Source organism: Staurois parvus, unplaced genomic scaffold (genome assembly GCF_062004578.1).
Source record: "Staurois parvus isolate SC_StPar_1 unplaced genomic scaffold, SC_StPar_1.0 ptg001704l, whole genome shotgun sequence".
Classification (NCBI taxonomy): domain Eukaryota; kingdom Metazoa; phylum Chordata; class Amphibia; order Anura; family Ranidae; genus Staurois; species Staurois parvus.
The window spans coordinates 149,287-170,364 of record NW_028319500.1 but is presented as its reverse complement, the minus strand read 5'-3'; the positions used below and the strand labels follow the sequence as shown (position 1 = coordinate 170,364).

The 21,078-nt window shown below is 48.6% G+C and overlaps 1 protein-coding gene across 1 annotated transcript; it reads left to right on the top strand.

The window, feature by feature from the left end:
* Window positions 1-6,411: 6,411 nt before the first annotated feature.
* LOC149434689 (toll-like receptor 7) lies at window positions 6,412-16,615 on the top strand. Its single transcript, XM_089663516.1, has 5 exons — window positions 6,412-6,659; window positions 8,763-8,827; window positions 9,311-9,375; window positions 11,584-11,778; window positions 13,407-16,615. Exons 1-5 carry the CDS (start codon window positions 6,412-6,414, stop codon window positions 16,485-16,487), a joined length of 3,654 nt encoding a protein of 1,217 aa, XP_089519642.1. The 3' UTR covers window positions 16,488-16,615.
* Window positions 16,616-21,078: the final 4,463 nt, after the last annotated feature.

Genomic DNA, 21,078 nt, shown 5'->3' with positions numbered 1-21,078 from the left:
CCGCCCTTTCCACGCACAGGACCTTTAATGGCCTCCCAGTCTTAGTCCGTAGGGTTCAATATTGAGTTGGCTCTGCCCTTTGCAGCTATAACAGCTTCAACTCTTCTGGGAAGGCCGTCCACAAGGTTTAGGAGGGTGTCTATGGGAAGGTTGGACCATTCTTCCAGAAGCACATTTGTCAGGTCAGGCACTGATGTCGGGGGAGGAGGCCTGGCTTGCAGTCTCCGCTCTAATTCATCCCAAAGGTGTTCTATGGGGTTGAGGTCAGGACTCTGTGCAGGCCAGTCAAGTTCCTCCACCCCAAACTGGCTCCTCCATGTCTTTATGGACCTTGCTATGTGCACTGGTGGGCAGTCATGTTGGAACAGGAAGGGGCCATCCCCAAACTCTTCCCACAAAGTTGGGAGCATGAAATTGTCCAAAATGTCACCTTAAGAGTTCCCTTCACTGGAACTAGGGGGCCAAGCCCAACCCCTGAAAAACCCCACACCATAATCACCCCTCCACCAAACTTTACACTTGGCACAATGAAGTCAGGCAAGTACCGTTCTCCTGGCAACCGCCAAACCCAGACACGTCCATCGGATTGTCAGACAGAGAAGTGTGATTGGTCACTCCAGAGAACATGTCTCCACTGCTCTAGAGTCCAGTGTTAGCGTGCTTTACACCACGGCATCTGGCGCTTTGCATTGCACTTGGTGATGTAAGGCTTGGATGCAGCTGCTCGGCCATGGAAACCCATTCCATGAAGCTCTCTACGCACTGTTGTTGGGCTCATCTGAAGGCCACATCAAGTTTGGAGGTCTTTAGCTATTGACTCTGCAGACAGTTGGCGACTTCTGCGCACTGTGCGCTTCAGCATGCGCTGACCCCGGTCTGTCATGTGACGTGGCCTACCACTTGGTGGCTGAGTTGCTGTTGTTCCCAGTTGCTTCCACTTTGTTATAATCCCACTAACAGTTGAGTGTGGAATATTTAGTAGCCAGGAAATGTCACGGATGGACTTATTGCACAGGTGGCCACCTATCACGGGACCACGCTTGGAGTCACTGAGCTCCTGAGAGTGACCCATTCTTTCACCAATGTTTGTAGAAGCCGTCTGCATGCCTAGGGGCTTGATTGTATACACCTGTGTCCATGGAGGGGATTGGAACACCTGAATCACATGCTTTGGAGGGCGGGGCCATTACTTTTGGCAATATAGTGTATATACAGTCTATCTGGCAGAGCCCTACCAATATATGAAGCAAATAAACCTATAAATTACTAACAAGTGCATCTCCCACCAAAAATAAAAGTAGTGTTGAGGTGGCATAGCAAATATATACATTTCTCACCCAGAAAAGCTTATCCTAACTAAATCCCTATTGCTATCTAAGTACACAGGTATTCACAGTTATAGGTTAATACTGCAGCCGAAGTCCAATAGCCTTCACCTAGAATAAAGCAGAGTTAGTACATCCTACCAAACTAACATGTACAACCTACTTAACAGTCTAAATATTGAAGCACTATCCCCACAGAGATAACCCTCCAGAAGTTCACGATATTAAACATAACAATGCACAATCTCCACTAAAGCACATAGATCACTATACCAGTCCAATGCTACCATATCCTATCTATCCAATGCTGCTGTGCCTCCTGTTCTCTGTCCATTACTGTCCTGCCTCCCGCTCTACGCTCTGTGACATTACAGGCCTGCCCCACATCTTCATCCAGGTAAGGTGTTGCTACAGTCCCCCAAGGCATAGCTGAGGAGTCAATCAATCCAGAAGCTGCAGAAGGAACACCCCTATCAGATAGCACTGACAGGTCCTGTACCTGCACAACAGTAGTACATCTTAATACGGGACACGCCACCATCCTGCTGATTGGGCAACACAGTAGTACACCTTGGTCAGGTACACGCCCCCATCCTGCTGACTGGACAGTGCAGTAGTACACCTTGGTCAGGGACACGCCCCCATCCTGCTGACTGGACAGTGCAGTAGTACACCTTGGTCAGGGACAAGGGACACACCCCCATCCTGCTGACTGGGCAACACAGTAGTACACCTTGGTCAAGGACACGCCCCCATCCTGCTGACTGGGCAACACAGTAGTACACCTTGGTCAGGGACACACCCCCATCCTGCTGACTGGGCAACACAGTAATACACCTTGGTCAGGGAGACGCCCCCATCCTGCTGACTGGACAACACAGTAGTACACCCTGGTCAGGGACACACCCCCATCCTGCTGACTGGGCAACAGTGTAGTACACCTTGCTCAAGGACACGCCCCCATCCTGCTGACTGGACAGCGCAGTAGTACACCTTGGTCAGACACGCCCCCATCCTGCTGAATGGACAGTGCAGTAGTACACTGTCAGGAATGGTCTTGCCAATAATGGTGGGACTCACCTGCCTTGTGGGCTGCAGTACCAGGGCTGGCCAGCGGGTGCTCTCAGCAATCAGAGACTCAACCCTGCAGTCAGCCAAACACCTGAGGCTGATTGCAGGTGTATTTAAGGGATGGCCAGACCTGCAGTCTGTGCCTTGGTGTGTGTTTTTCCATGGGCCCCTGTATCTTGTTACCTGCATTCCTGTTCCTGGTCCTGTTCCTGCCTGACTTACTCGTTGCCTACCCTGCCTGATCCTGACCTCTGCTGTCTTCTCCTGTTTGATCCCTGGCTTGTGACCCCGACCATTCTCTGACTGACCCCCTGTACCTACCTGCCCGTTAGTTGCTTTACCCGGCTCGTGACCTGACTACTCTCTGCCTGCTCCTCCTGTTCCTACCTGCCTGATTGTTATTGACCCTGCCTGCCTAACTACGCTTGCATTGTATGTATTGTTATCTGTGGGTGGTTTGGTTAGTTTGCACCGTGTTATGTTTTAGTATTGCACTGCGTTTTGTATTGTTAGTATTAATAAATTATATTGTTTATAACTTATCTGAAGCCTGCGTTTCCCTGCGTCAGTTCACATACCTCTGGTCATACCCGGGAGCCCTGACATTACACCAAGGCCAATCCTGACCAGAAGTGGCTGCACAGGGAGGCCATCTTGGCTTGTTGCTGGGAAGGATGGATCTTGATGAGGTTGTGTATTTGTCGCTGCTGGTTTTTGATGACAGAGAATATGCTTATCAGACTCTGAGGGAGTATCCCCGGGATCAACTGCTAGAATGTATACGGATCGCTCATGTTCTAGTAGATCAGGGCACAGAGTTCTCTGAGGTGCAACCTTTGATTCAGGTTTGTGTAGAGTTGGCTTCATCTGGTACCCCTTAAAGCAGGAATTACTTTTTGCCGCCATTTAGTGCAGACCAGGTAGAGTCCCTGGTATGGTTATTAGAGGATGATGTGGATTGCTTCTTGGAGCATTATGCTGCATGTTCACCACAGGTATTAAGGGATTGTATAAACGCAGTGCAGTCTTTGACCAGACAGGCTTTGTGTAAGCTCAGCTTTGTTCAACCCATACTGCAGACATGGTCAGACTTGTTTCACCCAGCCTCAGTCAGCTTACAACGTCGTTCCTCTGCTCAAGGCACTCTTCCTGCATCCCCGACAGCACCCCCAGTGATGGCCCAGTATACTCTGCTAACTACCACATACCAGTCCCCTGCTCCCACTCGCTGCACCTATCCTTTCTTTGGCCCTGTGGAGAGGTCCTCTGTGGCGGCTGCTCCCTCCTCTGTTCCATCTTCCAGCTCTTCTCTGTCCTCAGCTGCTCCATTCGTTTGCAGACCTGCGTTTACTTGCAGTGCTCCAGTAGTTAAAACCAGAAAAAAGCGAAAATTCTTTCCAACCAGTACCATCCTGCCAGTATCCAAACCGGTTAGCCTGCCGTCTGAGAACCTGCCTTCCGTGGTTCAGCCTGGTGCCTCGGCACCCGCACTTCAGCCCGATGTCTCTACCCAGCCTGATGTCTGTACCCAGCCTGATGATCCTATCACGCCTGATGACCCAGTGCCCGCTGTCATACCTGGTGACCCGATGCCCGCTGTTGAGCCAGACGATCCAATGCCTGATGACCCAGTGCCCGCTGTCATGCCTGGTGACCCGATGCCCGCTGTCGAGCCAGATGATCAAATGCCTGATGACCCAGTGCCTGCTGTCATGCCTGTTGACCCGATGCCCGCTGTCGAGCCAGACGATCTGGTACCTGATGACCCGATGCCGCTGTCATACCTGGTGACCCGATGCCCGCTGTCGAGCCAGACGATCCAATACCTGATGACCCAGTGTCCGCTGTCATGCCTGGTGACCCGATGCCTGCTGTCGAGCCAGACGATCCAATGCCTGATGACCCAGTGCCCGCTGTCATGCCTGGTGACCCGATGCCCGCTGTCGAGCCAGACGATCCAACGCCAGATGACCCGGTGCCCGCTGTCGATCCAGACGATCCGGTACCTGATGACCCGGTGCCCGCTGTCATGCCTGGTGACCCGATGCCCGCTGTCGAGCCAGACGATCCAATGCCTGATGACCCAGTGCCCACTGTCATGCCTGGTGACCCGATGCCCGCTGTCGAGCCAGACGATCCAGCGCCAGATGACCCGGTGCCTGCTGTCGAGCCAGATGATCCGGTACCTGATGACCCGGTGCCCACTGTCGTGCCAATTGACTCAGAGCCCGCTGTCGTGCCTGATGACCCGGTGCCCGCCACTGCGCCTGGGGGTCCAGTGCCTGCCGCCCCGCCTGGGGGCCCTGTGCCCGCTGCTCCTCCTGGGGGCCCGGTGCCCGCCGCTCCGCCTGAGGGCCCGGCGCCCGCCGCTCCACCTGGGGGCCCGGCGCCCGCCGCCCCGCCTGGGGGCCCGGCGCCAGTTGCTCCGCCTGGGGGCCCGATGCCTGTCGCTCTGCCTGGGGGCCCGCCGCTCCGCCTGGGGGCCCGCCGCTCCGCCTGGTGGCCCGGTGCCCGCCGCTCCACCTGGTGGCCCGGTGCCCGCCGCTCCGCCTGGTGATCCAGTGCCTGCTGCTCCGCCTGGTGATCCGGTGTCCAGCCCGATGTGCCTCTGCCCGGAGTCCAGCCCAATGTGCCTCTGGCCGGAGTCCAGCCCGATGTGCCTCTGCCCGGAGTCCAGCCAAATGAGCCTCTGCCCGGAGTCCAGCCCGATGTGCCTCTGCCCGAAGTCCTGCCCGATGTGCCAGTCTTTGATATCCCGCCAGTTACCAGACCCGGGCGGTGGAACATTTTGCCCAGCTAGGACTGTTTGGAGCGTCCTGAGGCCGCTCCGTGAGGGGGGGGGGGTACTGTCAGGAATGGACTTGCCAATAATGGTGGGACTCACCTGCCTTGTGGGCTGCAGTACCAGGGCTGGCCAGCGGGTGCTCTCAGCAATCAGAGACTCAACCCTGCAGTCAGCCAAACACCTGAGGCTGATTGCAGGTGTATTTAAGGGATGGCCAGACCTGCAGTCTGTGCCTTGGTGTGTGTTTTTCCATGGGCCCCTGTATCTTGTTACCTGCATTCCTGTTCCTGGTCCTGCCTGACTTACTCGTTGCCTACCCTGCCTGATCCTGACCTCTGCTGACTTCTCCTGTTTGATCCCTGGCTTGTGACCCCGACCATTCTCTGCCTGACCCCCTGTACCTACCTGCCCGTTAGTTGCTTTACCCGGCTTGTGACCTGACTACTCTCTGCCTGCTCCTCCTGTTCCTACCTGCCCGATTGTTATTGACCCGGCCTGCCTGACGACGCTTGCATTGTATGTATTGTTATCTGTGGGTGGTTTGGTTTGTTTGCACTGTGTTTATGTTTTAGTATTGCACTGCGTTTTGTATTGTTAGTATTAATAAATTATTTTGTTTATAACATATCTGAAGCCTGCGTTTCCCTGCGTCAGTTCACATACCTCTGGTCATACCTGGAGCCCTGACATACACCTTGGTCAGGGACATGCCCCCATCCTGCTGATTGGGCAGTACAGTAGTACAGCTTGGTCAAAGACACACCCCTCATCCAGCTGATTGGACAGCGAAGTAGTACACCTTGATCAGGGACACACCCCCATCCTGCTGACTAGGCAGCGCAGTAGCACACCTTGGTCAGGGACACGCCCCCATCCTGCTGAATGGACAGCGCAGTATTACACCTTGGCCAGGGACACGCCCCCACCCTGCTGACTGGACAATGAAGCAGGAGGACGCTGATGGGACATCCTTCTACTTTCGACCCTTGTTAGCATGTTCACTGCTAGTACATGTGTATGCAGTGGAGCCAAGATCGGTTCTTTGGTGCTGCCCCTCCCAGTCTGTGTCCCTCTGTACTGGGATTGCAGGAGGAAATATAATCTGTATCGATACTACAAATCTACTTCTACTTAGTTCAAAAATAGTTAATATTTTAAAAAAATTATTACAGTTGCATCATTTGGTGTTTTTTATACCTCTCCGGAGTTTAGGTGATATTGTCGTAACCTATGACAGCCAGATTTCTCTCATCTTCGGTTAGAACTACAACACAGTATATGTTGCCACTCTTTGCCTTGCTGAGCCAATTACGAGAAGCTGATGAAGTGGTTGAGTGGAATTATGGGAAATATAGTGTAATGATATGGACACACCACAAGCAGATTGCAGAACTGAAAGGAGAACTTCAGAGTGAGGAACCAACAGCTCCACCTCCGACCTTCACACAAACTGTGACAGCCGGAGACGTGGAGGAATGGTGAGTGCTCCTCTCAGCTTCACATATTGATGGAGATATTTGGTGTCAGCAATGTAACAATGTGTGCCATGATGCCTCCTCTACCTGCAGAGCTTGTATGTAGCCATTGCACATCATGGAACTCCTGAAGGACCCAATGCAGTCTGGTTGGTGGTTGTCCTGTCTGGTGTGTATGCCTGGGAGGTCTGAACACCATGTTCATCTCACAGTCAGTTGTAGCACCTCGTAGATAGGTTGCTAAGATGTTAAGCCAATTCTTGTTGGCTCCGCTGTATTCATTGGAGCGGCTGTTGAGTGCTTTTGTCTGTTCTGGGTTTCACAGGCTGCAGGCTTGATTGCTCTCCCCTGCTTTCTGGAGACTTCTGGAACATAGGAGGTTGACCAAGACAAATGGGTAGCATGAATATGTATTGTGCTGTAGCCAGTCCCTGGGGAGGTGTGCCCAGTAGGTGGCTGAGGAGCACATAAATAGTTGGAAGCCCTGTTGTAGTCCTGGAATTATTTGCTCCAAAAGCCTGTAGAGTGACTGGAATGAAGGTCCAGCTCAGAAACGTCTAGATGTATGTTTGCTGCAGAGAGGAGACGACGGTCACCAAATCTTGACATAATAGGAACCAGCAGATGGCAGCCAGCACCCCAAAAAGCTAGCTGTGTTGATTGGCTAGCAGTTGTTCTGTGTGCAGGTCAGGACTATGTTGTTGTGTATGCTTGGGAGATCTAAACTTCATGTTCATCTCACAATCATAAAAAAAGGGCAACGGTCTAATTGAACCTGATTCTAGTCCGACATGTGCAAATGATTAAGTAGATGGAAATTTTAATTCACTATCTTTTAGTCTATCCTTACGAAACTGGCCAGCAATGAATTATTTCACAGTTCCCACACAAATATAGGTCATACAACATTCGCCTTATGACTATAAATTAAATATATGGGTATATGTCTAGTGCCCTCTAGGTAGCTAGGCTTGTTGTTTGTAGTTAGAGGCTGGGTAACAGCCTGGGATGAGTCAGCCTGGGAGTGAGGCAGTGGGTTCACCTCAGGACAGGCTGGGAGGCTCTACAGGTCAGGGCTTCTGGAGCCCTTCCACCATTCCAGAACTTTCTGGAAGAGGGATAGAGGAGAGAAGAAGGTCCAGATCTGCATGTTTGAGGGAACGGGTGTCTAGACATAGTGACCAAGGACAACATTAAATGTGGCAGACCCTGAGCAGCAGCGGAGTTGAGTGGAAGACAGACTGAAAGGAAGGCTAGAGTGTAAAGCCTAGGAGGGGGCCCCAGGGAAGGGGGCCTACCTACAGGCTAGTTTCTGGACAGGAGGATCTCCAATGCCCAAAGACTCCTAGGGAAGACATCCTGAGCAGCAGGGAAGGAGCCAGCCCTGCAAAAGGCCTGAAAGCAGTTACCAACTCACCACACTGACAGGACAATGTGAGTACTCCTGCACCCTCGGGCTGGATAAGGGGAAAGGGCAGTCAGGTACAATATCCAACTAGTTCTCATCCGGAACTACTTAACTGTTAGATCTTGGAATCCCTTGCACAAGGATACCCTCAATGCAGCTGGGTGAAGAGCAGGATTCATCTGGGGTCTAAGGAGGTACACCAAGGAGACTTCAGTGCTCCTTAACAGGGACAGTTGCTATTTTTGATCCACATTTTTCTACAGTACTGTTGCTAAGACGTTTGTCCTCAAGTTTGCAGTTCCTTGGGCATCCCATATTCCTCTAGACTCCATTCACGTTGTTAACCTCTTAATAAAAAGCAACCAAAAACCAGCTCAAAGACTGTTTACTGACTTTAAATGTGCAAGTGTGGAAAATGCATGTTGCCTGGTTGTGCAGACCATAGGGTGAGCCAAAACAAATCCAGCGGGCCTTCAAGAGGGTAGTGTTACATATGTATAAACCAACCAGATACAACACCATCCTGCTCAGTCCATGTATAGATACACCTCCACTTCCATACCGAGAAAATGGCGGCACAAGGACCGACATAAATGCACTGCTATAACCAAGGATGAGGTTTGGATTGGTCACTGTCAAAGACCCAACAGTCCTCTCTGGGATTATTTTGCGTTTTTTAACATAACTGCTTCTTACAGCTCTGTTGTGGTCTGCAGCCTCTACATGCAAAGTACCAGCTGTGGTCAAAGTACAAGTCGTCAGGGTACCACCAGCATGAGGAAACACATGACTGCACCAAGGAGCTCAGTGGGAGCAGCACCTCAATGAGAACATTTGACAGCGAAGGTCCCACACTTATCATTCCTCGTTTTGCACATATCCCACACAAACAACAATCTCCTGTTGCATCTGCCGCTACATCTGCAGCCGCTACATCTGCAGTCTCCAGTGGCAGTGGATTGAATCTCACAAGATGTTTCAGAGGCTTAGCAAGCCTATGAAAAAGGGTCATAGGGGCCACATAGAAGAGGGTCAAGAGAAGGCTTGAACCTCTGCAGCATTCTCCTCCACCTCTTCCACAGCTGCTGGAGCATTAGAAGAAAAAACAAAAATGCCCTCAATTGCCCCCATTCCCTGCGTCTTCATGTAAGCTGGTAACCAAAGATGAGGTTTGCTTTGGTCACTGTCAGAGACCCAACTGTCCTCTCTGGGATTATTTTACGTTTAACATAAATGCTTCTTACAGCTATGTTGTGGTCTGCAGCCTCTGCATGCAAAGTACCAGCTGTGGTCAAAGTACAAGGCGTCAGGGTACCACCCGCATGAGGAAACACATGACTGCACCACGGAGCTCAGTGGGAGCAGCACCTCAATGAGAACATTTGACAGCGAAGGTCCCACACTTCTCATCAATCCTCGCTTTGCACATATCCCACACAAACAACAATCTCCTGTTGCATCTGCCGCAACATCTGCAGCCGCAACATCTGCAGCCGCAACATCTGCAGTCTCCAGTGGCAGTGGATGAAATCTCACAAGATGTTTCAGAGGCTTAGCAAGCGTATGAAAAAGGGTCATAGGGGCCACATAGAAGAGGGTCAAGAGAAGGCCTGAACCTCTGCAGCGTTCTCCTACACCCATCCCTCCATCTCTTCCACAGCTGCTGGAGCATTAGAAGAAAAACAAAAATGCCCTCAATTGCCCCATTCCCTGCGTCTTCATGTAAGCTGCTAACCAAGGATGAGGTTTGGATTGGTCACTGTCAGAGACCCAACTGTCCTCTCTGGGATTATTTTGCGTCCCCGTTCCCTGCGTCTTCATGTAAGCTGGTCACAACAGCTGGCTTTGTAGGTGCCCTCTTTTCAACTCTACAAATGGCCCCAACCTAGTGGCCCTGCAGCTTACGCATAGTAAACCCCTGGTGTTAATGTAAACTGTTAGACAGGACAATTCAGTATGTTGCAGGCTGGTTTGTAAGTGAGCTGGGAATTTTCCTTAGTTGTTGTTTGACATGCGTCGTTCTTCCATGTGCTTCTTGCTGCAAAGGCCAGTTATAGGTTGGGACATTTGCCATTTGTTTGTACTGTTGGTTAACTGGTGAGGGGGAGCACTGGACACCTTGGCTGCCATTGTGCTATTTGCTGGGTGTCCAGTGCGCCCCTGTGCCTTTAAGGAAGGGTGGGCTCCCTCCAGGCATACCTTCTCTTAACCCCTCACCCTTCAGAGGATTCCCCCCCCTTACCTGACCAGGCCATTTTTTGTGATACTGCGCATTATCTGGCAATGGCGCGGTCATGCAACACTGCACCCAAATGAAATTTATGTCAGTTTTTTCCCACACTAGAGCTTTCTTTTGGTGGTATTTGATCACCTGTGGGTTTTGGTTTTTTTTTGCTGTAAACAAAAAAAAAAATGGACAATTTTGAAAAAAAATATATATTTTTTTTTTACTTTTTGCTATAAAACATATCCAAAAAAAAAAATCAATATTCTTGATAAATTTAGGCCAAAATGTATTCTGCTATGTCTTTGTTAAAAAAAAAATCCCAATAATTGTATATTAGTTGATTGATGTGAAAGTTATAGCGTCTACAAACGGCGGGATATATGCTGGAATTTTAATCTTTTGATTTTATTTGTTTTACACTGTGCGCTGTTTTACTTTGGAGACATGCTGTGCAGAGAGATATAAAGCAGCATGTCCTTGCTGACAGGGGAGAGACCTGTGTTGTTTACACACAGGTCTCTCCCGTCAGCTTTGCCGATGATCACCGAGTTCTGGCCGGGACCCACTGATTGACATCCCCAGCCGCCAATAGCGGCATTGGTAGGGCGGCGCAGGCACGTGCCTCCTACCCCCTACCCAGAAATGCAAATCATGTATATATATATATATATATATATACACATATACACACACACATACACACACACACACACACATACATACATATATATATATATATACACATACATATATATATACACACACATATATACACACGTGTGTGTGTGTGTGTGTGTGTGTGTGTGTGTGTGTGTGTGTGTATATATATATCACACATACATATATACACACACATACATACATACATACATATATATATATACATACATATATACACACACACACACGTGATTTTGCGCAGCCTTTCCGCCCTGTAGCAGTACGTCTGCTATAGGGTGGAGGGCAAGTGGTTAATCTATCCGTTATTTCATATGTGCTCCTACTATGGAGGATCTCAAAATTTAGACTCCATGCACATGGGGCGTTTTAACCCCTTGCCTACCAGGCACTTATGCCCCCTTCCTGCCTCGGCCAATTTTCAGCGCTGTCGCACTTTGGATGACAATTGCGCAGTCATGCAACACTGTACCCATATGAAATTTGCATAATTGTTTTTACACAAATAGAGCTTTCTTTTGGTGGTATTTAATCACCGTCGCAAGGTAAGCAAAATGGCGAAGTGCAATAAGATGGGTACTTGCTCTCCTCCTGAAACACTCTGTGTCCTATAGACCAGGCACTGGAGGAACAGCAACATGAGGAACATGCTACTGTTTGTAGAAGCAGAGAAAAATGACGAGGAGGGCTCGGTGCTGGTGGTGGGGAAAGGAGGAAATGGAGCAGGCTTCAAGGAGGATGCTTCACCCCTCCCAAACGCCGGGAGTTGTTTGGTGGTAGTGAGATTGCCGAGGACGGTGTTGTCCTCAGTGAGACCAAGGTCTCAAGATCCTTTGCTAAGGGCAATTTGTGGCATATAGAGCATTTCATGCTCAAATTCCTATTAGGGGACCCCAGAATTAAAGGCATCAAAGAGAAAATATTATTAGGTGGCCAGCCCAGGGCCCCCATTAGAAATCCTGGGGTCCCGTACAGCTTACTCAACGCCCCCCCCCCCCCCACAGGGTTGAGAAAAATTTGGAGGCTTCTTTAGGGAACCAAGAGGAGAAAAATGAAGTGGCACAGTAAATTGTGGATGTGGCCACAGTGAGCTAACAGTGGTAGGGGTTTAAAAAGTAAGTCATAGCACCAGCACAAAGCAGCAGTATTGTTGAGCCGTACCTTTCAAAACCCCAACAGATGACTTCAAGTAGCAGGATCTGGGGATCCATAGATCAAATGATGGGAGTTAATCCAGACCCAGGTGCCCCAGCTCTCCGAGAATAGAAGATCCAGAAGTGCTCTAGCAGGGGCACACCCTCACTGGTCTCAGGCAACCCTACTAACTTCATGGGGACTGGGCCCGGTACAGGAAGCCTACCTGTACCCCCCTATCTATGGGCCTTGGCCACCATATTGGATTCCTGATACAACTGGGCATTATGCTGTCAAGTTCTTAGAAGGAGCCTGATGGTGGCAGAAGGAGCCTGATGGTAACCAACTACAAGAAACGTCTCATCTCTGTGCTTACTCACAAGAGTTTCTCCACCAAGTACTAAATCATGTTTTGCTTGGGGATCAAATACTTGTTTTACTCACTGAACTGCAACTCAATGTTTATTTTTCTGGATTTTTGGTTGATATTCTATAATTCAATCATTTAAAATACACCTATGATAAAAATGATAGACTCTTAATTTCTTTGTAAGTGGGCAAACTTACAAAATCTGCAGAGGATCAAATAATTATTTTCCCGACTATATTTGCAATGGAATTCCCAGTAGATCTAATCAGCTGTCAGGAGCCATTCCGTCCAAAAAAATCTAATTAAAGAGAAGGCAAGCAGTCGCCCAACGACCAAGGTTTACCAACATGCCAAGCTGCAGCAAGCAAGGGTAGCAGACTATTAGCAGGTATTATAAAGGGTATTTGCTCAAGACATATGACTATAATTCTAAGATTTTTACAAAACTCTGGTTCGGCCATATCTTGAGTATGCCATCCAGTTTTGGTCATCAAACCTGAGGAAGGGTGTGCTGGAATTGGAGAGTGCAGAGAAGGGCGACAAAACTGATAAGTGGGGGGTTGGAGGACCTCAGTTATGAGGAAATACTCTACACAGTAAACCTATTCTCCCTGAAAAGGAGACACTTAAAGAGGGAATTTGATTGCAATAAGAGTGGTAGGGATGTGGAACTCCCTTCCACAGTTGGTGGTGTCAGCAGAGAGTGTAGATAAATTCCAAAAACATTTAGATGTGTTTCTTGGTGAACACAATGTACATTGGAAATTGTTGTGTCTTTATTCAATCTTACCAATCTGTAACATGACTCTGAAGTCATCTACTTACCCCAATTTGTCTACAAATGTCATTATTCATACTAACTGTATTAAGATTTGCAATATTAACTAAGAAAGTCCAACTCATTTTCTCACCTTCCATTTTCTTTAAAAAAAGGACACAAGGTATCTTCCAGAATTTACTCTACTGTTGATATTTGGGGTGTCGGCCTCACTCGGCATCTTTCCAAAGTTTCTCCCATGTGATGATGAAAAAGACGCCACAGTTGTGAGATGTAATAGGCGTGACCTCAAGCATGTCCCTCTGATCACATCAGACAGAGTCATTGAATTTGACCTGTCGAACAACAACCTGAGATATCTGACCAACAGAACTTTTGCCGGAGTGCCAAATCTGCAGAACCTAAATATGAGTAGCAACTGCCAGCCAACAAACCTAAGACCGGACAAAGAGAAGTGTTGGCTGACCATTAAACCTGATGCATTGATTGAGCTGAAGCATCTAGAAATCCTGGACCTGAGTGGAAATAGTCTGACCACAATTCCTCCTTTGCCAGAAAACATTAAACACTTAAATATTTATCTCAACAACATTTACACCTTGTCAGAGGGAGACCTTGCTGCATTAACCAAATTAGCCTCTTTAAACATTGGATGGAACTGTTATTACAGGAACACTTGTGGCAGAGAATTCCACATTTCAGAACGTGCTCTCATGGATATCACCTCATTGGAAATACTGGAGCTGTCCTTTAATAACATAAGTTCCTTCCCCAGGAACCTTCCTTCATCTCTCAAAGAATTATATCTAGCAGAAAATAAGATCTGGAAGATTGACCAAGAGGACCTGTGCCACCTCACCAAGCTCCAGAAACTGGATGTTCAATGGAATTGCCAGAGGTGTGACCATGCCGCCCAGCCTTGCTTTCCCTGCCAAAACAATAGTGCCTTGCAGCTTGGGCCTGGAGCTTTTGACTGCCTCACCAACCTCTCCTACCTCAACCTCAGAGGAAATTCACTTCCCACCGTCAACAGTTCTCTGTTTGACAAGTTGAGCAGCTTGACCGATTTGGATTTATCTGACAACTTGCTAAATTTATCAATGGAGACATTTTTTTCAGAGTTGACAAAGGTGCAAACCTTGAACTTAGATTTTAACTTTCAACCATATAAAATGTATGAGAAATTGGTTATAAACCCCAGTGCCGCTGCCATGAGGTCTCTGAAGAAGATCTCCCTGGTTGGGTACTTCTTCAACATTCTAGATTCCAACAGCATTCAATCTCTTCTCACGTTGCCAAACCTGAAGGAAATTCATCTCAGAACAAACTTTATCCTACAGGCAAACCTGAGCATGCTTTTGTTAAATAAGAACATTCACAGAGTTGATTTGGCAGGAAATCTGATCTCTTTTCAACCAAGCTACGAAAAAAAAATTGATGAATTCTCAACTTCCTTTTCTAGCCAACATGAGGATTATGTGGCTGGCTGGGTGGACCTTCAACATGACACAAACATACAATATGAGGATACTACAGAAGAAAGTCCAGACTGCTGGCATTATAATCGGTTCACTGACTTATCATTTAATAATCTGATGACTCTTCATTCAGATAACTTTGTGGGAATGGAGGACGTTGAATGCCTGAACATTAGCTACAACTACATCAACCAACGTTTAAATGGTCATCAGTTTGGGCCACTGAAGTCACTGCGCCATTTGGATCTCTCGTACAACAGATTTGACTTGTACTATTACTTGGCTTTAAGTGAACTACCAAACCTCAGAATATTAAATCTGGCCCATAATGAGTATCAGTTCATGCTAAAAGGTGTAAACCACAGGCTCAATTTCCTTGAAAATCTCACCAATCTGATCGAACTGAACCTGAACAACAACATGATTGGTTTGCGAATAACAAAAGAACTTAAGAACCCCTCACTGGAGAAACTTTTCTTTAGGAACAATGAGTTGATGAATGTGTGGCAATATGGTAAACAGACATACATTTCTCTGTTTACGAACTTTACCCGCCTGAAGTTATTGGACATCAGCTACAATAAGCTAGTGGTCATCCCGGTAAAGGTTCTGGAAAATTTTCCTTTGTCGCTTGAAACTCTCATCATCTCTCACAATAATCTGTATTCCTTCCACTGGGAGAAGATCGCCCATCTATACAATCTTACCCATTTGGATCTCAGTCATAACTCTCTAAAATCTCTTTACAGCAACATCACAACCATCAAAAGCAAGCTCACCCACTTAAATCTGAGATCTAACAAAATTACATCTGTAAGCAAAGAATTTTTTGAATCGTATCTGGAGCTCAAGTCCCTGTACCTTGGTGGAAACCAGATTCAAACCATAGACGTGAACAGTTTCCCAAAGAAGCTCCTCCAAACTTTACAATACTTAGAGATGCAAAAAAACCCATTTGACTGTACTTGTCACACCAGTTGGTTCATCCATTTCCTGATGGAGACAAATGTTACAGTTCCCGGCCTCTCCACCAAAATGAAATGCGATTCACCGGACAGTATGAGAGGTAAGCTGCTTCTCTCTATGAACCCCCAGTCGTGTCAGGACTTGTATGGTCAAGCTTCTTTTGTGTGTTCATCGCTTCTGGTGATTGTCTGGTTGGTGGTTACCCTAACCTTGAAGCTTTTTTCATGGGACTTGTGGTACCTAAGTCAGGTGCTTTTGGCAACTATCAGATGTTATTCAAAGAGACCAGCACAGTCAACCGAGGAGTATGATGCCTTCATCGTGTTTAATACAAAGGACGATGCCATAACCGACTGGGTCTACCATGACCTTCTGCTCCAGTTGGAGGGTCATGAAATGGGCAGGTTTAACTTATGTCTGGAAGACAGAGATTGGCTAGCTGGAAAATCGAGCATCGAGAACCTTTACGATGCCATATATAAAAGCAAGAGAACAATCTTCATTCTTGATTGTGAAGGATTTAGTACTGGTGTCCTCTGCCATGCCTTCTTAATGTCACATCAGAGACTACTGGATGAGAAGAAGGATGTGGTAGTTCTGGTGATTCTCGATCACAAGATGAAAATGCCTCGTTATTTACTGACCAGGAAAAGGATTTGTCCAACAACATTCTTGATCTGGCCAAGGAACCCCAAAGCACACGGCTACTTCTGGCACCGCTTTCGGGTTCTCCTAAGACTAGACAGTCGGCACTCCTATGACCTCCGCCTTCAAAAGCAGTTAGTTCAGTAGTGTTTTTTTTCCAGCTTTATCTAAGCAACTCCCCAAGTAACATATGCCTTAAGGCAGGGCTTAAAATTTCGAGTCTAGACCTACTAGCCAGGTACAAACCTTACTCTCCACCAGTTGCGCCACCCAATCTTGCCTAGGTCCACCTCCAACCCCACCCCAACCACGCCCCCTTAAAGTTTATGAAATTACATTTTTCTTTAGAATAGAGTCCAAAATATTAAAAAAACTGCAATTATAGCTTTATTATGCCAATTTAAACATAACAGCAATAGCTTAATAGCAATAGGGTGCAATCAAAATATCAAGTTTTACAGCTTTAAAGCTGTAGTAAACATTTTGTATTTTTTTTGTTTATCTCCTGCATCTTTAGTAACTAAAGTCTCTTTTAAAAGATGTAAGTTTAGTTAATGTCATTTACCTTAAGCTGGCAGGTGTAGTGATGTGCACCGTTGGCGGGTCTCTCCTTCACGTGTCCCCAACGTCGGTGTAGAGCGGGCCTCTCCTCGTGTCCCCCAAGGCGGTGTAGAGCGGGCCTCGTGTCCCCCAAGGCAGTGTAGAGTGGGCCTCGTGTCCCCTCTCTTGTCCCCCAAGGCGGTGTAGAGCGGGCCTCTCCTCATATCCCCCAAGGCGGTGTAGCGCGGTCCTCGTGTCCCCCAAGGCAGTGTAGAGCGGGCCTCGTGTCCCCTTTCATGTTCCCCAAGGCGGTGTAGAGCAGGCCTCGTGTCCCCTCTCTTGTCCCCCAAGGCGGTGTAGAGCGGGCCTCTCCTCATATCCCCCAAGGCAGTGTAAACGGTCCTCGTGTCCCCCAAGGCGGTGTAGAGCGGGCCTCGTGTCCTCCAAGGCGGTGTAGAGTGGGCCTCATGTCCCCCAAGGCAGTGTAGAGCGGGCCTCATGTCCCCCAAGGCAGTGCAGAGCGGGCCTCATGTCCCCCAAGGCAGTGCAGAGCGGGCCTCATGTCCCCCAAGGCAGTGCAGAGTGGGCCTCATGTCCCCCAAGGCAGTGTAGAGCGGGCCTCATGTCCCCCAAGGCAGTGCAGAGCGGGCCTCATGTCCCCCAAGGCGGTGTAGAGTGGGCCTCGTGTCCCTCTCATGTCCCCGCTCATGTTCCCCATGAAGTGTAGAGCGGGCCTCGTGTCCCCTCTCATGTCCCGCAAGGTGGTGTAGAGCGGGCCTCTCCTCATAGCCCCCTAGGCGGTGTAAACGGTCCTCGTGTCCCCCAAGGCAGTGTAGAGTGGGCCTCATGTCCCCTTTCATGTTCCCCAAGGCGGTGTAGAGCAGGCCTCATGTCCCCCAAGGCGGTGTAGAGCGGGCCTCGTGTCCCCCAAGGCAGTGTAGAGCGGGCCTCGTGTTCCCCAAGGGAGTGTAGAGCGGGCCTCGTGTCCCCCAAGGCAGTGTAGAGTGGGCCTCGTGTCCCCCCTCATGTTCCCCAAGGCTGTGTAGAACAGGTCTCGTGTCCCCCAAGGCGGTGTAAAGCGGGCCTCGTGTTCCCCAAGGCGGTGGAGAGCGGGCCTTGTGTCCCCCAAGGCGGTGGAGAGCGGGCCTCGTGTCCCCCAAGGCGGTGTAGAGCGGGCTTCGTGTCCCACAAGGCGGTGGAAAGCAGACCTCTCTTCGAGTCCCCCGCGGTGGTGGAGAGGGTGTCTCTCAGCGGAAGAGAGCAGACTTCTCCTGCACCTATCCCCTCATCGGCGCTGCCAGTGTAATGGCGGTGCCGCAGAAGCCGGAAAACCGGAACTCGGCTTCACAATGAGGCTTGGAACACAGGTGCAGCCGCTCCATCCATCATCTGTGCTCGCCACACAAGAATTTCTCCTCGCATTTGGCGAACGGCTTTTTCAAGCCCTGCCTTAAGGGAACCATTGAGATAGAGCTTAAAATTCTTATTTCAAGGGACATATTGCGTCAGTGGTAGAAAGCTGCTCTGGACAACATCTCCACTTTCAACAAAGGCAAAACCAGCTGTATCAGCTCAATTTATGAAAGTTGAGTGTTTCAGCAGCACTGGAGGCCTGACTATCAGCATATTGAGCAGAAAGTGAGCAAAGCATTAGATATGGAGGGTCTCAACCAGGGGCAGACTGACAACTCATGGGGCCCCCGGGCAATAGAGGATCATGGGGCCCCTGTGTCCTTGCTCAAACTCAAAAAAGCCTATGAAAAAGGTACCAGGGGCATCTCATGGGGCCCCCTACTTACCCCGGGCCCTCGGGCAATGCCCGGGTTTCCAAATGGTCAGTCCGCCCCTGGTCTCAACAATACTTTGCGAAGGCAACTCTCTTCTCTGATAATAGATATGATATAGAAACTAATGGCATCAGTATAAATTTTACGATAATCGTGGGCAGAGGCCTTGCCGGTAGCCCTACTCTCTAATTCCAGAACCCCTGAAAGCAACGAAGAAAAGCCGGCTGAGATTGCTCCTGGATGTAGGTAGGATGCTTATCCCCAGACTTTGATGATCAACAACTATTCTGCATGATCAGTATTGGGTCTGTAAAATGTAATCTCACCAGGAGGATGGAAGAACAGCCTACCTGCATGATCGCCACTCCAATTGTACTGCAACATCGAGCTCTTGGATTGAAGTCTCCAGGGCTGCTCATCTCCAATCCTTAAAACTGGACCTGCTGGTACCTAGTTAGTACCACCCCTCCCCTCCCTTTTTGCAGCAGTGGAGGTGGTACATCCCCCAACCGTACTTTGTGCTGGGATTGCCTGGTCTACTGCTGCTTCGGCAACTGGCTCTACTGCAAATTTATTATGTGTACTTTATATTTTGTAATTTATCTACCTCAGAAGTATTGCTGTAACCTTTCTGAAGGGTGATGGGGGTCCTGAACACATTCTGTGTACTCGTGCTGACAGTCCAAATTAACGTATTCATTAAAAGAATGACAATCATCCAAACCAAATTAAATACAAACATCCCACTTGAAATTGGTCGTTTTTTGAGGCCATTGCACAAGAACTGACCATCTCCCGCCTGGCCTATAGTAAAAAGACAGCGGAGCAGGAGCACTGTTATCCCAGAAGGATGTCATATGATGTGCTCCCAGTTACACACCTCACGCATGCCCTAGGGGCCACGCTGTAGCGCAATCTTCCTCCACTGTGCCTGGAAAACAGTTTGTTGTACCAGTACCATGTGATTGCTGTGACCAATCACAGGTCCGTTGTAAACAATGAATGGCTTTCATTCATAGCCGTTCATTGTGTACTATTGTGATGATTTTGGTGATTGTTCACAGTGATCACATGGTACAGATAGGGCCAATCACAGCACACCTGTACCATGTGATAGTTGTGGCCAATCACCGCTATCACAATCGTACACAAAAGGATTACTTATAACCGTGATTGTCAGTGTTAAAAAAAAAAAAAAAATCCTGATCACCTTTCCCAGAGTCTTACAGTGTCACTTTGGTAGCACCATACTGCTCTGGTCAAAAATTTAATTTTTTTTTTTGCATTCTGTCACCAGTCAGTATTCCCGATCACTGCCACACTCGACATATGAGACTGTACTGATCTGGTGACATTATGTAGAAAAAATAATATGTATGCAATTGTCACGGTATAGGAGCCTGCCAATTATTAATCCCCTTATTAATGCCTTGTATCACATGCCCTCAGCGTCCTGCTCTGTAATGTTCCAATTGTCCCGTGTCACTCAGCCAAATGGCCTAATTCAATGGCCTAATCAAATTACTCTGGGCCCCCCTCCCTCCCGGCCAGCTGGCTGGGAGCTCTCTGCACACCTCCTAACTTGCTGTTTATCTATGCAGACATTATCCCTGCCCCCCAGGATGTCCCTGTCACCAGTCTGATTCTCCCTGGGGTCTAGTATTCCCTTCCCCCCTCCCGGTTGCCAAGGCGACCGGGGAGCGTCCTGCAGCAGTTTAAGAGGCTGATGCTGGGCGCTCTGTTTTCATTCCGTTGTGCAGTCATCAAAGGATCTCAAGCTCCGGCGAGACCTTTGTGACTAGACTTTGCAAGTCTACTCCCCAGCCTCACAGAGACCCCACAGGAGGGAAGAGACAGCCAGAGAAAGCCTGCCTGCGATTGAGAGAGGCCCCACAGAAGGGGGAGAGACTATCCCAGCCTGCCTGCCAGAGGCCACCCGCCTGATCCGGACTCCACAGGTACCTGCGTTCTGCTTCTACCCCTGTTGGATCCGTGAGTACCTGCTTCCCCACTGTGTTACCTGAACTGTTGCGGTGGTGATATAAAGAGCTCTACAGATACACAGAATATAACTGGATATAACATTTATAGGTAAAGTTGATCAAGGGAATATCCGATTGCCTCTCGGGGGATGAGGAAGGAATTTTTTTCCCCTGCAGGAGCAAATTGGATCGTGCTTTGCTGGGATTTTTTGCCTTCCTCTGATCAACTGTGGGTAAGGATTATAACTTTTTTTTTTTTTTTAAATGGTTGAACTGGATGGACTTTTGTCTTTTTTCAGCCAGACTATGTTCCTATATACAGGGGGAATCAGGACCTCCTTCCTGATGCTGGTGATCCCTCTAGTGATATAAAGATCTATACAGGGGAATTAGGACCTCCTTCCTCCTGCTGGTGACCCCTCTAGTGAT